The sequence below is a fragment of the Amblyraja radiata genome, chromosome 10 (genome assembly GCF_010909765.2).
Source record: "Amblyraja radiata isolate CabotCenter1 chromosome 10, sAmbRad1.1.pri, whole genome shotgun sequence".
Classification (NCBI taxonomy): domain Eukaryota; kingdom Metazoa; phylum Chordata; class Chondrichthyes; order Rajiformes; family Rajidae; genus Amblyraja; species Amblyraja radiata.
In genome coordinates, this window is record NC_045965.1 from 27,950,939 (window position 1) to 27,970,557 (window position 19,619).

Here is a 19,619-nt window from a genome sequence, read left to right on the forward strand (position 1 = left end):
ACAGTAAAATATGTCTCCAAATGAGCCAATTCAACCAAGGGAGGATATATATAGTGTGTGAAAAAAAAGTTACATCATTTGTGTCACGTGTAGTTCACGATCTTCATTCAAGATTTAACGCGAAAGCTCAGGAAACGGACAAGTCACTCGCACAAATAACAGAAATGCCGAGTACCGTGGGAACTCTTTATCTACCCCCGTTATATCGTGCGAGACTCATGCTGGACCACGACCTCTTCACTCTGGTGACATCTTGCGTCAACTCGCCCCGTGAAAAGGCCCCATTACAGTTGTCGGTTTGCTTAATTCATTGATATCTTCACAATTCAACCCTGCTATCTGCCTTACGTTCATTATCAAAGTTCAACAGAATAGAATTTGTGCTTTCTTTATTGCTTTACTTCTTTACTTTATTCTGTGAAAATAGAGATGGAGATCAGAGATAAGGGGAGTCGTTTTATTGATTGAGGTGGAACATCACAGTGCTAGTCCGAGACAAAATTGACAGAGTGGTAGTCCAGTGGGGTTGTTTAGAATGGAGCTGAGAAATAACAAAAGCGGTGATCGCCTTGTTGGCATTGGACTGGAAATTCCCAAATAGTCAACGGGAATTTGAGGAACAAATGTGCCATGAGATTGAGAATAATAGGATTGTCATAACAGGGGACTTTAGTTTTCCCAATAGTCGTGATTGATTTATTGTCATATGTTCCAGATAGAACAATGACATTCTTACTTACAGCACAACAGAATATGTAAACATAGTGTACTGTAAACAATATAATAAACAAGAAAAAGATTAGTGTGTGTGGAGATATACATACACACACTACAATACAATTTTATTTGTCACATGCACCAACTAAGGTACCGTGAAATGAATTTGCCATGCAGTGATACAATTGAAAATAAGAACACACAATACAATTTAACATAAACATCCACCACAGCATTCTTCACTGTGGTGGAAGGCAAGTTCAGTCAGTCCTCCTCCTTTGTTCATCCCTGGTCGGGGCCATGAACCCTACGTAGTCGCCGCTATAGACGACCAGATGTACAGGACCTCTTGTCGGGATGATCAAAACTCCGATATCGGGACGGTCAAACACACTCCGTGGCTTGGAGTGCCCGAATCTGCCCCTTTCTTACCGGAGACCGCGGCTTCAGGATGTTATAGGCCGCAGGCTGGTGGTCGGAGCTCTTTTCCGGTGATCCCTGGCAAGGAAATCGCAGGCTCCGGATGGCAAGTCCACACCACGCTTGCAGCTAGGCGCTCCGCAGGCCACAGCCCCATGACACAAGGCCAGCGATCGGAGCACTCCTTTCTGGCGACCCCCAGCAAGGGTTCGCCCCATTAAACGACGGAAATGTCCACGCTGCACCCGCTGCTGAAGCTCCGGGCCCGACTCTGGTAAAGGCCGCTCCAATCTAATCTGTTAAGCCACGAGAGGGGAGGTGGAGCAGCGACATAGAAAAAGTCACTTCTCCGTCGAGGAAGTGCTTGAAAAACGGTTTCCCCACTTTCCCCCCCACCACACCCCACTTAAGACATATCAAGAGACAGTAAAACAAATATTCGGGCATACTAAAAAAAACAAAAAATTCTAAATAACAAACACGCTGCTGGCAGGGCAGCCGACTCAAATTTAACCGATTTAGTTTTCGTCGGCACCTCCTCTATAAGAGCCGTCTTAGTAGTCTCCCATTCAAAAGATGACACTCTCTCCTGCTCTTGCTCCTGCTGTTGGCTTACTAATTCTCCCTGTCCCTGCTCTGGAATGGCCCGAGAAGGCAATCGACATACATATATCCAGTGCATTCAGAAAGTATTCAGACCCCTTCACTTTTTCCACATTTTGTTACGTTACAGCCTTATTCTAAAATAAATTAAATTCTTTTTTTTAAATCATCAATCTACACACAATACCCCATAATAAAAACCAAAAACAGATGTTCAGAAATGTTTGCAAAGTAATTAAAAAGAAACTAGACTAAGTGGGACCGGTTGGGGGACGGGGGACAGGGGACAGGGACGGCGTTAGATAGGAAGTGTCCTGCAGCCAGGGGAGGGTGAAGGCTTCAAGCGGTGCCTCTTGGGGGCTGGTGGGGGTGTATGTGTGGGAGAGGGTGTGTGTGTGTGGCGGAGGGGGGGGGGGTGGTGGAGGTAAGGGGTGTATGTGTGGGAGAGGGGGGTGTGGGGAAGGGATGGTGTAGGGGAGGGGGGATGTAGGGGAGGAGGGGTGGTGTAGGGGAGGAGGGGGGGTAGGGGAGGAGGGGGGTGTAGGGGAGGAGGGGGTGTAGGGGAGGAGGTGTGGTGTCGGGGAAGAGGGGGGTGTAGGGGAGGAGGGGGTGTAGGGGAGGAGGGGGTGTAGGGGAGGAGGGGGTGTAGGGGAGGAGGGGGGTGTAGGGGAGGAGGTGTGGTGTCGGGGAAGAGGGGGGTGTAGGGGAGGAGGGGGTGTAGGGGAGGAGGGGGGGTGTAGGGGAGGAGGGGGTGTAGGGGAGGAGGGGGGTGTAGGGGAGGAGGGGGTGTAGGGGAGGAGGTGTGGTGTCGGGGAAGAGGGGGGTGTAGGGGAGGAGGGGGTGTAGGGGAGGAGGGGGGGTGTAGGGGAGGAGGGGGGTGTAGGGGAGGAGGGGGGGTGTAGGGGAGGAGGGGGGGTGTAGGGGAGGAGGGGGGGTGTAGGGGAGGAGGGGGGTGTAGGGGAGGAGGGGGGGTGTAGGGGAGGAGGGGGGTGTAGGGGAGGAGGGGGGGTGTAGGGGAGGAGGGGGGTGTAGGGGAGGAGGGGGGGTGTAGGGGAGGAGGGGTGGTGTAGGGGAGGAGGGGGGTGTAGGGGAGGAGGGGGGGTGTAGGGGAGGAGGGGTGGTGTAGTGGAGGCGGGGGTGTGTAGGGGAGGAGGGGAGGAGGGGGGTGTAGGGGAGGGGGAAGGGGGAGGGGAGCAGAGGATGGGGTGTGTGGGCTCACCGATTCCCGGCCCCGGCTCTGACCGCAGTCCTGGCTCCAGGACCCGACTCCGGACTCACTCAGCTGCTCCCGTCCCCAGCGCCTGTCGTGCTCACAGCTCCCACCCGCGAACACAGCCCACACTCCGCTGGCTCAGCTTTATTCTGGGCAGCTTGTGGACGGGTGGCTTGTGGACATGCTCACGGACTCAGGCCCGTCTCCGGGGATTTTTTCTCCAGCGGGTGCCGGAAGGGGCATTACCTTCATGGCGTCTGACAGGCGAGAAGAACAATCTGCTGATCTCACAATTTTTTAAACCTTCATAACTTTTGTAAACTTCCACCGATCGGAACAAAACTTGGTGGCTTGGAGCAGATGAGAACGGTGAGTAAAGATGGCATATAATCCTAGCGATATAGGGTTGCATTGTTGCACAAATTTAAAAACAACGCAGACCGGAAGTGGTCAAAATGAGAGTTTTAATAATACTATAGATAACTAAAATCACATTAAGTATTCAGACCCTTTACTCAGTACTTTGTTGAGTCACCCTTGGCAGCAAATACAGCCTCAAGTCTTCTTGGGTATGAAGCTACAAGATTCAGATTTCAGATTCATATTTATTGTCACATGCATCAATTAAGGTCCAGTGATATTTGAGTTACCACGCAGCCATACAATTAAAAGAACACATCACAATTAAAAGAATGATAGAACAACATAAACATCCTGTATTTGGGTAATTTATCCAATTCTTCTCTGCAGATCCTCTCAAGCTCTGTCAGGTTGGATGGGGAGGGTCGATGCACAGCTGTTTTCAGGTTCCTCCAGAGATGTTCCATCCGGTTCAAGTCTGGGCTCTGGCTGAGCCATTCAAGGACATTCACAGACTTGTCATAAAGCTACACCTGTGTTGGCTTGGCTGTCTGCTTGGGGTTGTTGTCCTTTTGGAAGGTGAACCTCTGCCCCAGTCTAAGGTCCAGAACATTCTGGAGCAGATTTTCATCAAGGATCTCTCTGTACTTTGCTCCATTCATGTTTCCCTCGATACTGACTAATCTCCCAGTTCCTGCTGCTGAAAAACATCCCCACAGCATGATGCTGCCACCACCATGCTTTTCCGTAGGTATAGTATTGGCCAGGTGATGTGCGGTGCCTGGTTTCCTCCAGACATGACGCCTGGCATCCAGGCCAGAGTTCAATCTTGGTTTCATCAGACCAGAGAATCGTGTTTCTCATGCCTTTTTGCAAACTCCAAGCAGGTGGTCATGTGCCTTTTACTGAGGAGTGGCTTCCGTCTGGCCACTCTACCATAAAGGCCTGATTTTTGGAAGGCTGCATGTATAGTTGTCCTCCTGGAAGGTTCACCCATCTCCACAGAGGAACTCTGGAGCTCTGTCCGAGTGACCATTGGGTTCTTGGTCACCTCCCTGACCAAGGCCCTTCTCCCCCGATTGCTCAGTTTGACCGGGCGGCCAGCTCTATGAAGAGTCCTGGTGGTTCCAAATTTCTTCCATTTAAGAATGACAGAGGCCACTGTGCTCTTCGGGACCTGCAATGCTGCAGAAATTGTTTTATACCCTTCCCCAGATTGGTGTCTCGACACAATCCTGTCTCAGAGGTCTACAGACAATTCCTTCATCTTCATCTTCATGGCTTGGTTTTTGCTCTGACATGCACTTTCAACTGTGGACCTTATATAGGCAGGTGTGTGCCTTTCCAAATCATGTCCAATCGATTGAATTTACCACTGATGATGTGTTCAGGAGCATCTATAGATGTATTTGTATCAATCACCACTGGTGGATTCCAATCAAGTTGTAGAAAAATCTCAAGGATAATCAATGGAAACAGGATAAAACTCAATTTTGAGTGTCATAGCAAAGGGTCTGAATACTTATGTAAATGTGATATTTCAGTTATTTATTTTTAATTACTTTGCAAAAAATATATAGGGTATATACACATGTGCACATTAAAAAACAAAAAACAATTTATAGTCTATGTAGTTCAGATATTAATTGAGGTTGTAGTGTTTAGTAGCCTAATTCAGCTGTTCCTGAACCTGGACATTACAGTTTTCAGGCTCCTGTACCTTCTTCCCATGGCAGGGGTGAAATGAGTGTGTGGCCAGGGTGCTGTTGGTCTGTCTACAAACTGTGACTGCCGTTGTTCCAAGGGATTAGATAAGCACTAATCCTTTGGCACTATGGAGGTCCCAGTGCCAAGGGGGCAGTGCCAATCTAATCCCTTGACACCATGGCAAGGGGTAGATAAGAATTTGTCAAGTATGTTCAGGAAAGTTTCCTCAGACAATTATATAGAAGGCCCTACAAGGGAAAGGGCAAAGCTTGATCAGCCCTGAGGAAATAGCGCAGGGCAAATGTCAGTGGGCGAACACTTTGGGACCAGCGATCATATTTTATCGATTTTAAATTAGTTATTGTCAAGGATGGGGTTAGCCCACAAATTAAAGTTCTATATTGGAGCAGGACCAACTTTGATAGTACCAGACATGAACTCACTAAAGTTAATTGGAGTGGTCTGTTTGCAGACAAAGGGACATCCAGAAAGTGTGAAGCTTTTAAAAGTATGATAGTAAACATTCAAATAATGTGAATAGTTAGTTTGTGAATAAAAGTGAATTAAAAAAAATGGACAAATCAGGGCCAGCAACAGATAACCTCAGGCCACGGGATTTCTAGACTTCTGGATAGGCACATGAATATGCAGGGAATAGAGAGCATGAGTAATGTGCATGTAGATAAGTGATAGCCTTGGCATCATGTCTACTACAGTCATTGTGAGCTGAACGACCTGCTATTGTGCTGTACTGTTCCATTTCCAATTCAATCCTGGTAACATTTATTCTGAGCCAAACCATTCCTAAACAGGTCTCTATTATAAAAATGAACACTTAGGAGAGCTTCATTGTTTCCAAGCTCTCATAATGGCCATAGCCACTCTATTCCCTCCAATTTTAAAGTACACCCTGCCTCTGCCAAATCTTCAGTATACCAACTTTGCAGTCGTCTTTCAAGCATCTTCACACATACCAACAACGAAAACAGAAGGTCAACTACGTACTGGTTTATTCCAAGCATTAAAATACTGGACTCATTATAAAATAGTTCATTGTTTAAGATCATGCAAATTACCATATGTATTGTAAGTAGGCAACAAGAATTAATCGCTCCCAGAACCCACCAAATTCTCAACTTTACAACTTGTTTCCGGGGCACTCCATTTAACATCATGCTGTGCACCATCAGAAATTATTTTATCGTTTTTTTCCAGAGTCAGGCAGAAGTTATATGATGACTCAACTCCCTGGTCTTTGTAATTACTTCCTTTCAGACAAGTGTTTACAGTTGATTCACCATGAACCGCAATGACAGACAGCTCAAGAGGACTGTTGATTATTATGTATGCCCTTTACTCTATTTGAGGTGATGAATCCCTGGAAGTTAACTATTAGAGATTCACTCTTTTAAACCAGAGAAAATCACTTTGAATAGTTGTGACTAGCCTTGAATTCAATTATTCTTATATTCACTATTCTTCCTGCCAGTACTCAAGCCTGGAAACTGACATACTGAGCAATGAAAAATGAGGATTTTAAATCACCATAGATGCTATTTCAAAGGTGGTACTATTAAATTCACTGGTCATTTGAAGTTTAGTTTTAATTGAGAGATACAGCATGGAAACAGGACCTTTGGTCCACCGAGTCCACACTGACCATCGACCACTCGTTCACACTTGTTCTGTTATCACACTTTCTCACCCCCCCCCCTGCACAGAGGCCAATTAACCTACAAGTCTTGGGAATGTGGGAGGACTCCATGTAGTCACATGGAGTCACATATTCTTGCTATTGAGGGAGTGCAGCGTAGGTTTACAAGGTTAATTCCCGGGATGGCGGGACTGTCATATGCTGAGAGAATGGAGCAGCTGGGCTTGTAGACTCTGGAGTTAGAAGGATGAGAGAGGATCTCATTGAAACATATAAGATTGTTAAGGGTTTGTACACGCTAGAGGCAGGAAACATGTTCCCGATGATGGGGGAGTCCAGAACCAAGGGCCATAGTTTAAGAATAAGGAGTAAGCCATTTTGAACGGAGACGAGGAAACACTTTTTCTCACAGAGAGTGGTGAGTCTGTGGAATTCTCTGCCTCAGAGGGCAGTGGAGGCGTGTTCTCTGGATGCTTTCAAGCGAGAGCTAGATAGGGCTCTTAAAAATAGCGGAGTCAGGGGATATGGGGAGAAGGCAGGAACGGGGTACTGATTGGGGATGATCAGCCATGATCACATTGAATGGCGGTGCTGGCTCGAAGGGCTGAATGGCCTACTCCTGCACCTATTGTCTATTGTCTATTGAGAACGTGCAAACAGCACTTGAGGTCAGGATCGAACCTGGGTCTCAGGTACTGTGAGGTAACAGCTCGACCAGATGTGTATTTCAGCACTTTACTGAAATGCAGTTGCAATCATCCCATCTCACCCCATTTTAAAGTCTCAGCTATTCAATCGAGCTTGTACGCCTCAGTGTTCAATGCTTTCCATTGGAACCACGGGGCCAAATGTGAGGGTTACACAATGGTTAGGCTTTTTTCTCCCTCAAAAGTGCTGTGACTTTGGAAGCTGACAATTACCATGTGAATAAGGTAGAACAGAAAGCTTAATGATCACTGTGTTCAAAAGGGAACTGCAGATGCTGGAATATCGAAGGCACACATAATTGCTGGGGTAACTCAGCGGTTGCAGCAGCATCTATGGAGCGAAGGAAATAGGCGACGTTTCGGGCCGAAACCCTTCGTCTGAGGAAGGATTTCGGCCCGAAACGTCGCCTATTTCCTTCGCTCCATAGATGCTGCTGCACCCGCTGAGTTTCCCCAGCAATTTTGTGTAGCTTAATGATCACTGGCATGTTAAGCTGACACTAAACTTTTACTGCCCACTGCTCACAGAATGAAGAGACAACATACACGCAATAAACAGTAAAAAGGTTGTGATATATATTTGAAGTAAGATATATTAAATGAGAAGAAATCTTCTGCTTTCCATCCAGAACATTGTATTTAAATAAAATTGTCAAACTAAACCCAAGTAGTCAGCAGATTCCTCTCATCCTGGCTATATTTTCAGTTCCAGAATCAATTACCATTGTAGGGCTGCATTTTGGAATCTGACCTATCTTTTGCAGGAGATGTCCAAGCCTATATTACCCAGGGCCATCAATTGCACGAAAGAAGGTCCTACGGTCAAGTGAGTCTAAGGGTTTCGGCCCGAAACGTCGCCTATTTCCTTCGCTCCATAGATGCTGCTGCACCCGCTGAGTTTCTCCAGCATTTTTGTGTACCTGCACAGACATAGGTTTGGGTCGTTACCCTTCTCTAGTCTGCTGTGTTTACATTGAGACTATATTCAGACTTCAGACAGACTCTGAAGAAGAGTTCCAATCCAAACCGCCACCTATCCATGTTCTCCGGAGATGCTGCCTGACCCACGGAGTTACTCCAGCACTTTATAACCAAAGACAACCACCTCCATAGCCTTCAAGTCCAACTATCATTAATTTAAGTTTCCCAATAATTTACTCCCTTCTACCTAGTTTCAATGTTACATCTTTCTTGTTGCTGGGAATCCACAGCAGTTTGCACTACATTCTCAATGAACATGATGCTTCCTCATTTTTGTCTTTACAAAAATGGAGGTTATGTTGAAAAAAAATCATTATTAATCAGTTAGAACTAAAGTTGCAAAACCCACTAAAGAAAATTTAGTTATGATTCACTGCACTGAAATTGGGTATGTGATATGTGAGTTCGAATTGAAAATTCACACCTATCCGAATGATGCAAATTGATTCATTACATTTTATAACTAAATATGAAGTGAAAATCTTGCAGTTTTTGTTTACAGACCAATTGTGGGCGGAGGGTGCGGGCTGGGGGGGAGGGGGATGTGGGTGGTGAGGGGTGGGGATGTGGGTGGTGAGGGGTGTGGGTGGGGGGAGGGGGCTGTGTGGGCGGGGGTGATGTGGGGGCGGGGGGGAGAGAGCTTGGAGAAAATATGTGGGTTGTGTGCGGTATCAAGGGGGAGGGGGGCAGGAGCCAGCGAGGGGGACCAGAGGGGAAGGAGCTGGAGCGGACTCACAGCGACCGCTGGTCACTGGTCGCTGGTCACTGCCCTCTGCCGACATCAGATTCTCCGCTTTCCATTTGGCAACATTTCCTGTGCCGGGCCGGGCTGTTTCCTGTGTCCGGTTGGAAACCTCCACCGGCCATCCACTGCTCCAGTAATAAAGACGCAATGACACAAGAAAGGGCGGACCATCCCACGGAGTGACAGGAGAAAAGACGCTGCGCTGAATGTCAATGAGGAGATCGATCTGCGCATGCGCTGTTTTAAAGATTTTTAAACCTCACTAAAGTTTACATTAGACCACCGATTGGAACGAAACTTTGTGCAATCACAGCGCAGGAGAATGGTGAGTAAGCTAGCAAAAAATCGTAGTGCTATCGCATAACGTTTTTGCACAAATAGAATGACCGCGCAACCGGAAGATGACAAGATCAGAGCTTTATTTATGTATAGATGTACAGGCAGATGACATCAGTTTAACTTGGCATCATGTTTGGCACAAACATTGTGGGCCGAAGGGCTTGTTCCTGTGCTGCACTGTTCTATATTCTCTGTTCTACTATATTAATAGGGAGCAGCATTATTTCACTGTATTAATGGGGTGAAATATAGTTAATAAGAAATAATGGGATGTGAGTTTTGCCACCAGTTGTATCGGCCAGAGTCTGCAGGCAGTTTTATATCATCACCATGTGAGCTTAGTTTTAAATAATTCTCCTGTGAGCTTCCCAACTGTTGATAAGTGCCCATTAGCTTTACATGTCCCTCTACTGTAGTCTGCCCCTCATCAATTTACTGGATTTATACCATTAATTGTACCACAGCCAATTAGACTGAAAAATAATGTCATAGGTGATCTTGTAATGACAATGTTTGGCTCATGTAATTCTTAGCCTGGAAATCTGACAATAAGGTCATTTGGATTTAGCAGACTTCAGCAGGGTAGGAACTGATCTGAGCAATTTTTAATCATCGTTTCTCAAGATAGGCATTTTCTTCATGCTAGCTTTGATAATAGTGAGTTGCAATGTCTTCTTGAATGAATTAAGACTCAGCACATACAGTATATCCAAAAGAGGTAAAGGTTTACATACAAAACTGTACACAGATGTGAAATCTTACACCACTTTCACATAAATGTGGAATCTTATATGACTTTCACACAGAGCAGACTACCCACCGTTGACTCCATCCACATTTCATGCTGCCTCAGGAAAGCAGCGAACATAATCAAAGACTTGTCTCACCATGGTCATTCCTTCTTCTCCCTGCTCCTGTCAGGCAGAATGTATAGAAGCTTGAAAGCACATACTTCCAAACTCAGGAACAGCTTCTTCCCCTCTGTAATCAAGCATAATCAAACTAGAGCACAGTCCAAATTCTCAAACCTAGCTCATTGCAGACATTGGACTTTTTTTCTGGAAACTCTTTCTGTTTCTGCAATGCTGAAAACTATATTCTGCCTTCTGATATCTTTCTTTGTTCTACCTTTTGTTTGGTTTGAATATACTCATGTATAGTATCACCTGATTTGATTTGATAGAATGCAAACAAAAGCATTTCACTGTGCCTTAGTAGATGTGACAATAATAAACTTAAACCCAAACATCTAAGATACTATAGCAATGTTTGAGAATGGAGTACATGGTGTGACTTCTTTGCACAACGGGATCACATCTCAAAAAAGTAATCCTTACAGATTCAGGGAGGAGCTGCTCTGTTGTTTCCGGAAGAAGATAGTTTAATTAGACTCATGCAATGGTCTCCATCATGACAGATAGTGGGAAACGTCTCAGGAGAAAGTGTTCTATATCTGTTCGAGATCAGTGTGATCACAACATCCTCTGCTCACATGTGTGCGATGAGGTTGTGTATTTGTGCATCATGTTTCCCTGGACCAAGTTTTAGAGGTTTTAGAGGCAGCACATTGGAGCAGCCACTGCCTCACAGTGCAAGAGACCTGGGTTCAATCCTGACCTCTGGTGCTGTCTGTGTGGAGTTTGCACATTGTCCCTGTGACCACATAGGTTTCCTTTTGGAGCTCCAGTTTCCTCCCACCTCCCAAAGACGTGCAGGTGTGTTGATTAATCAGCCTCTGTAAATTGCCCCTAGTGTGTAAGGAGTGCATGAGAAAGGGTGATAACATAAAACTAGTGTGAATGGTCGATCAGTGGCATGGACTCAATGGGCTGAAGGGCCTGTTTCTATGCTGTATCTTTCATAAAAGTCCAGCAGGGATAGCAGAGGGCATGTTGTTTTCCATTTGACGTATGGCCTTTTCAACTTCTTCTCCATTGAAGATGGTGGTACAGGTGTACTGGACTACTTTTCTGTGGCACAAAGTCAAGAACATTCATGGAAAGGACATAGAGATGGTTGAGTTCTTTAAAATGCTCCTTCTGCTAATCCTTCGGCAGTCCTTTTGTTAATCCCTCCTCTGATCGTGTATCTTAGTAAGGTGGTACCTGGGTGTAGATGGTCTTGATCGGACTTGAAAATCTGCATGTCACGATTATGAATGAGTTGTGAAGCCTCCTGTTCTCTTTCCACCCACCTCCAATTCTTTAGATCATCGGGATTTTTATAGTTGTTTGTGTCTTTTTCCCTGAGGCAAGGTGTTTGCAGTTAATTGGCCCCTGCATCTCCTGTTTGCTTTGATGAAATCAGTCTGCTGTTTCGGGTAATGATGCTTAGATTTTCTTCATAGATGCTGTGCAGCACACTGCAGGGCAGTTCAGATACTGTGGACACTTGGGAGCTCCTGCTTTGTCTGTTCTATGCTGTTTGAGAAAAGTTACTCCCTTTCTTGTCTGTTCTTTGGTCATTGTTTCATTGTGCACTGGTGTGATGGTCTTAGCTCAATTTTGCTCCCCTTGTGTGGAATACCTGTTTATAAAATGTTACCCCTTTTTATCCACCAAGGGAATTCACCTTCATTTTTTGAGATTTGTTTTAGGGATACGATGCTGAAACAGGCCCTTCCAGTCCATACCAACCATTAATATCCCGTACACTATTTCTATGTCCTACACATTAGGGGCAATGCTATCCGACTCCCATACCTTGTTCCCAGAGGTGATGCCATGAACTATTACTCTTAACTTTATCTCATTTGTTTATTTAGTTACTTTAATATTCTCTGGCGAGAAGGAATGGATGATGTTTCTGTACATTACTGTTCTACAATCTTCATGTGAACAAGGAATTTTATTGCACCCTGGTGTATATGGCGATGAAATAGTCTAATCCAATCTACCTTTGCTGATGCCTTATTCTGTTATTTTTAACAAAACACAAAGTGTTGGAATAACTCAGCAAGTCAGACATCTCTGGAGAACATGGATAGACGATATTTTGGGTCGGGACCCTGTCTGATGGCTCAGTTACTCCAGCACTTTGTGCTTTGCTCAAGATTCCAGCATATGCAGTTCTTGGTTTCTCTATTTTACTGCGATATTTATGTATTTTCTGTTTTTATTTCATATTTCCAGTATCTACTGTTCTCTTTTGCTTTCCATAGATTAACGCAGTTGCGTCTAAATGAAGGCAGTTCATCAATGATAAAATTCACCATAACTTTCATTGCATCAGTATAATATCTAATCATCTGAGGAATAAAGCACATGAAGATCAAGACCGCAAATGTACCGCAAAGCATATGGTTTACTATTTAACAGCTATTAACATTTAAAAGCCATTTGGACAAGTACATGGATAGGGAAGATTTAGAGGGACATGGACCAAATGCAGATAAATGGGACTAGCATAGATGGAACATCTTGGTCAGTATGGATGAGCTGGAACAAAGGGCCTGTTTCCGCACTGTATGACTCTCAGATTTTATGATTCTCACCCTCCTGCCTGCTTATTTTACCTTTAATTGTGTTTTAAGTATTGGAACATACTTGCTAATCAATGCCATACCTCAATCCCATCATCACATCAATCACAACTCTTTCTTGTATAATGTGATTAGTTTGCAGGGAAAGATTTTGTCTGTGCTATACATGAAGTCCTTGATTTGCTGTTAACCTTGTCATATAGGATAAATGTTCCGGAAAATTACAGCATTATCAGAGATAGTTCTGTCTGGGGAGCCAACAATTCAAATAGCTGTCTGCTTTATCAAAAGGACTGTGCCTGCAAAACAAACTCATGATCCCACTTATTATTCTTCACTGCAAATTCTGCTTTGATTTCTGATATTTTGTTTCATTCTGCAGGAACCTGTTTTTGAATGTTGCAAATTTTTATTGGTAAGGTCAGGATAAAAAGTTAAATTGTCTCAATGTTACTTCAGATAGACATAAAGTGCTGGAGTAACTCACCAGGTCAGGCAGCATCTCTGGAAAAAAGTAATAAGAGACACTACCCAAATCTGCCCATTATTGGAGATTATAACATGTTTTATATAGGCTAGACTACCCATTGAACAGTCCAATCCAGCATTCAAAGCATCTACAAATCCAAATGATTTAAACCATTATTTATGTGTTTATATCTCATTCTTCCTTTTGCACTATCATTATCAAACATTATTTTTCTTTCAAACTTCACAACCACATCACTGGGACACTTTTAGTGATTTACCCTGAGTAGGGGAGTCAAGAACCTGAAGACACAAGTTTAAAATGAGAGGGGAATGATTTAATAGAAACCTGAGGTGCAACTTTTTCAACATAGTGGGTGGGTATATGCAACAAGCTGCCAGAGAAAGTAGATGAGACAGATACTATATCAATATTTTAAAACCCTTTGGACAGCTAAATAGATAGGAAAGGTTTGGAGGGATATGGGCCAAACACAAAACAACATCTGTCCATTCCCTCTGTGGATGCTGCCTGACCCATTGAGTTTGTCCAGCAAAGATAGGGCATCTTGGTTAGCATGGGCAAATTGGGCGAAGGGCCTATTTCCATGCTCATGACTCTACCACATCTCAAACACAATATCTAACTTGGAACTAAGTACTTATTGGTAGAAATGGACAAGACTCAATGCTATCAAGATAAAGACAAGTAATTCCACTTGGACAGAGCACTCAACAAGTATTCAAAGGTTGTTGTCAATTTCATTTTAATATTTGATATCCCATCCACTGCTCAAAACATTCACTCCCTCCACCATCATGCAAAATGTTTGTAGTATATAATCATCTACAAAATGTACTGCTGTTATTCGCATTAGCTACTCTGACAGCACCTCGTAATCCCGAATCTCTAACATAGATGAGAACAAATCCAGTTGGCATATGGAACACTACAACCCACAAAAAATCAATTCTACACCATTTTTTCACGGCTGATTCGGAATGGGGCTCCATTAAATGAGCATTCCATTAGATGAGCATTCCATTAAATGCTCACCTCACCAGTGGTACCACACCCCCCAAAAAATGTATGACCAAATAAACAGTCAGAAAATTCCATTATTTTAAAAGGTTGGAGGAAAAATCTACCTTGAACCATTTTGAACAAAGTACTACAATCAAATCATTAATAAAGTAACAGGGGGGACTAGGGGGCGCCGTCCTGTATGGCTGCCTGTCCTGCAGCTGTCTGTTTTTTCACTTCTTTTTTTAATTTTTAGTACGTTAAAAGTGTGTTAGTTGAGGGTCTAATCTTTTTATGTGTGGGGGGTGGGGGAGAAGGGGGGAACTGCTTTTCTAAATCCCTACCTGGTCGGAGATGCTGCTTTCCTCCGAGCAGCACCTTCGACACGTCCTCGTGGCCTACCAGCGGGCCTGGAGCGGCGTTTCCTGAGGGGACCGGCCAGAACCTCGGCTTCGGCGGCGGCACAGTGCTGGAGCGCTATCACGGAGCGGGCGATGCCCTGCCCGGGTCGCCATGCTGGGACCTGCCGATTGAACATCGCGATGCTGTGGGTCTGCGGAGCGGGCAGCCGTGGGCGGCGGCGCTAAACTTTACATGGGGAGCCTGGGATTTCTCGCCGAGATCGCCAGTGGTGGAGCTCCGTCCAGCGTGGCCTGTTGATGCTAGTTTACCAAAGAAAGACACAAAACTCTGGGGAAACACTGTGTGTCAGGCAACATCCTTGGAGAACATAGAGAGGCGATGTTTCGGGATAGGACCCTTCTTTCAGTGGTGCATATTGTAAAACTGATGACAGAGTTTTGAGGTTTCGATATGAATGGTCAGAGAACACTTGTCATTTCATAACAAAGTGACATTTTTTTATCTGACAGTACTGTTGTTTCAATCTCGCTGTGAGGTATATCCATTTATTACGGCAGAGTGTTTCTTTTGCAGACATTGTGATAACTTCATTGCTATTCCTTGAATCAGGAAGAGTGAAGCAGTGATTTTGTTTAACAAAAAAACATACACATTCAACTCATTGTTCCTCTTTCTCAAAATGACAGATACACAATTGTCACTACAACCGTCTCTTGTGAAAATATCTAAGGTTAATCAAGGTTTATTTGTTATTAACACTAAGCCCAAATGACTATTGAGACCTGTGCAAAATACACTCTTGTTTGAAAACATTGAAACACCTCACATTCAGCAATCATAGAACAGCACAGCACAGGAACAGGCCCTTTGGCCCACAATGTTTATGCTGAATATGATGCCAAGATTATCTCTTATTTACTGTACGCATATTCCTCCATTCCCTGCATATCCATATGCCTATCCAAAAGCTTCTTAAATGCCACTATCCTTTCTGCCTCAACCACCAATGCTGGCAGTACATTTCAGGTACTCATCACCCTCTGTAAAAAAAAAATCCCTGCACATCTTCCTTCAAACTTTGCCCCTCTCTCCTTAAAGATATGCCCTCTAATATTGATGTTTCCATCTTGGGGAAAAGCTTCTGACTGTCCACCCTATCTCTGCCTTTTATAATTGTATATACTTCTATCATGTCTCCCCGCTGCCTCCAGCATTCCAGAGAAAACAGACCAAGTCCGTCCAACCTATCCATGTAGTTAATACCTCCTAATCTAGGCAACATTTTGGTAAACCTCCTCTGCACACCTATTCCAAATTCATAGGTGTGGTGACCTGGGGATTTCTTTGATTACTCTTACTCAGTTGAGACAAGGAATAACAGAATAACCTGCATTGAAGGTAGGTATTCTCAAACTAAACAGGTGTAATAATGTAGCAAGGGCAATACTGCATAGTACAATTACACTCACATACAATACAATGCAAGTAAACAGTCTTTGTAATGGGGGGCATAGATCTCAAGGAACAGAGGAAGACTTAAATATATAAAAAGTGGTCTTACCTGAATATTCTGTCAGATGGCTGCTCCCCCATCACGAGATCAAAGCCACGTTGAAACATGGTGTATGGCCAGGGTCTACACAGGATAAAAACAACACAAATCATTTCTCAGATTCTTTTAAATAACAGCAAGTGTTAATAAGAAACCACACTTAAGTAGCAATAAACATCAAACCTAAAAGAGATTATTAAAATTCCCACATGGTATAGAACAGTTCACGGCAGGACAGTGGCACAGCGGAGGAGTTTGAGCCTTACACTGCCAGAGACCCGGGTTCAAGTTCAAGTTCAAGTGAGTTTATTGTCATGTGCAATTTATTGTCATGTTTCGATCCTGACTATGGATGTTGACTGTACGGAATTTTTACATTCTCCCTGTGACTGCATGGGTTTTCTTAGGGTGCTCCAGTTTATTTCCACCCTCCAAAGATGTACAGGTTTGCAGGTTTTTAATAGGCTTCTGCAAAAAATGTAAATTTTCACTACTGTGTAGGATAGTGCAAGAGTGGGGAATGATTGTGGGCTGAATGGCCTGTTTGCACCCTGCATCTCTAAAGTCTAAAGTAGTGTCCAAAGTCTAGTTTAACATAGTCATAGAGGTACAGTGTGGAAACAGGCTCTATTCTGAAAAACATTGATCACCCATTAATGCTGACAGCTGCATATTCACAAAATTGCTCTGCTTCAGATTTGAAAGCAGAACACATATTTTTCAGTTATGTGAGTGAATTTCTAACCCTGCATTTGCTATGTCCAAGACATTAACTAGGTTTCTTCCCATCCAATATACGACCCAACAGCCTTCATCCACTGTTTAATATTCACAGTGTACTATTAACTCTCAGTCACAGGATCAAAGAGAGAGTCAATGCCATTAATAGGGTGAAATTGTATTTTACTCAAAAGAGGTCAGTTTTGGCCCTTCAATTCCTTCTGTTGATTTTAATGTTTCTTTTGTTGCTGATTAAAAATGATAAAACTCATAAATGATTTATTAACATTACATAACAGAATTAGCGTCTGTGAAAGAAAGACATTAATGCCGGGTTTATTTAATACACATTTCTGAATACTGGGTAAATGACAGTCTTGACAAAAGTTTCTCGGTATTAAGTCCAACTTCATCATTGTACATGTCAATGTTCTGCTCACCGTGGGCTTGAATCCTTCTGTGCATAAACCATGCTGATTTTCATCTCTAAAATATGTGCACTGTTGCAATATAAAGCGTTATGTCTTTTAGATGGGAGTTAATTCAGTTCTCCATCTGTTTATATCATAGGTTCAGATGTACCTCAAACATTTCATGAATATTCCACAAACATCTGTACTCTCAGCTAATGCATTTTATTCAACACCAACATGTAGATGAAAAGAGTGAGACTGCAACCTCTATCACTGTAAAGCACACTGGAGACCAGAAACAAGCAGATATAGAAGCTTGGAAGTGCGCACCACCAGTCTCAGGATCCATCTCTTCCATAAGGTCATGACACATATGAGCAGTATTAGGCCATTTGGCCCATCAAGTCTACTCTGCCATTCGATCATGGCTGATCTACTTTTCCCTCTCAACCCTATTCTCCTGCCTTCTCCCCATAACTTTTGACATCCTTATTAATTTAGAACCCATCAATCTCAGTTTAAAAAATACCCAATGTCGGCCTCCATGGCTGTCTGTGGCAATGAATTCCGTAGATTCACCACCCTCTGGCTAAAGAAATTCCTGCTTATCTTCAATCTAAAAGGTATGTCCTTTTATTCTGAGGCTGTACTCTCTGGTTCTAGATACTCCCATTGCTGGAAACATCCTTTCCACATCCACTTGATCTAGGCCCTTCAGTATCCAATAGGTGTCAATGAGATTCCCCCTCATCCTTCTAAAGTTCAGCGAGTAAAGGCCCAGGACCATAAAAAGCTCTTCATACATTAATCCAATCATCCCTGGGATTATCCCCTTCTGCTATCAGGCTTCCGAATGGTCCTTCCATGAGGTAGGGTACAGTTCGATTCTCCTTTATCTCTTTGAGGATATTGGACTGTTGCGCAACAATGTTGAAAACAATATTCTGTATTCTCCCTTTGCTCTGCCGCTTGTACTTGAGTTTGGCTTGATTGTAATTATATACAGTATTGTAGAAGGGAACCGCAGATTTCTGGCTTGTAAAGAACAGACTCAAAGTCCTCGGCGGGTCAAGCAGCATACCTGGAATCTGAAGAAGGGGCCGTGACCTGAAATGTTATCTATCCATGTTCTCCAGGGTTGCTACCTGACCTGCTGAGTTACTCCAGCATTTTGTGTCTTGTTTTGCAAACCAGCATCGGTTCTTCCTTGTTTCCACAATGCTATACATAAGTTCAATCTTTTTTCTGTACAATATAATATGATTTGATTAGATATCATGCAAAGCAAAGTTTTTCATTGTACCTCACCACATGTAACAATAACAAACCTAAAAGTATCCTAAGGTTAGATATCGATCAGGTAAAAATTTGGGTGGAATGTTGGCAGATGGAATATAATCCTGACAAGTGAAAGGTGATGCATTTTAGCAAGTTGATTTGGGATTTGGTATCCACAGTAAATGTTAGGTAGCAAGGAACGTTAATTTACAGAGGGAACTTGTGGTTGAAGTCCATAGTTCCCTGAAAGTGGCAGCACAGGTAGCTAGGTTGGCTAAATGAATATAACTTGGGACAATTTGCTGCATCTATACACTGATTAGACCACACTGGTACCACTGTGTATAGTTCTGGTTGCAACACTATATAAACAAAGGTGGCTGTGCTGGAGAGAGTACAGTGTAGAATCACTAGGGTTTTGCCTGGATTGGTAGAACTTTAATCAAGGGGAAAGACATGATAGGCTGGGCTTATTTTCCCTTGAATAAAGGAGGCATAGATAGGGTAGACAGGAACCGTTGCCCAATATTAGGGCCATCAAAAACAGGAAGGCTGAGGTTTAGGGTAAGCAGAATCATAGGAGCAGACTTGGGCCATTCGTCACATTACGTCTACTCCACGATTCAATCATGGTTTATGTATCTTTCTATCTCCTATTCTCCTATTTTCAAGGCCTTAACAGTACATCATGGGAAACACAGAGATAACCCAGTGTTCCGATGACTCACAGCACCTACAGGCTTTATTTACACTTGCGACATAATAGTCACATATGGATTTCACATGTTTTCATTAATTCATCAGTAATTAATGTTCCTCATAAGCCTTTCAAATTTTTTTTTCTGCCAGAGTTATCTTTAACCTTCTGTGCCGT

General features: G+C 43.5%; 1 protein-coding gene across 1 annotated transcript in view; it reads right to left on the reverse strand.

The window, feature by feature from the left end:
• The window catches only part of astn1 (astrotactin 1), a 1,835,284-nt gene that overhangs the window by 853,797 nt on the left and 961,868 nt on the right, over positions 1–19,619 (reverse strand). Inside the window, exon 9 of the mRNA XM_033028426.1 lies at positions 16,344–16,418. Coding sequence (XP_032884317.1) covers positions 16,344–16,418 — 75 coding nt within the window. The remainder of the gene's footprint in view (positions 1–16,343; positions 16,419–19,619) is intronic.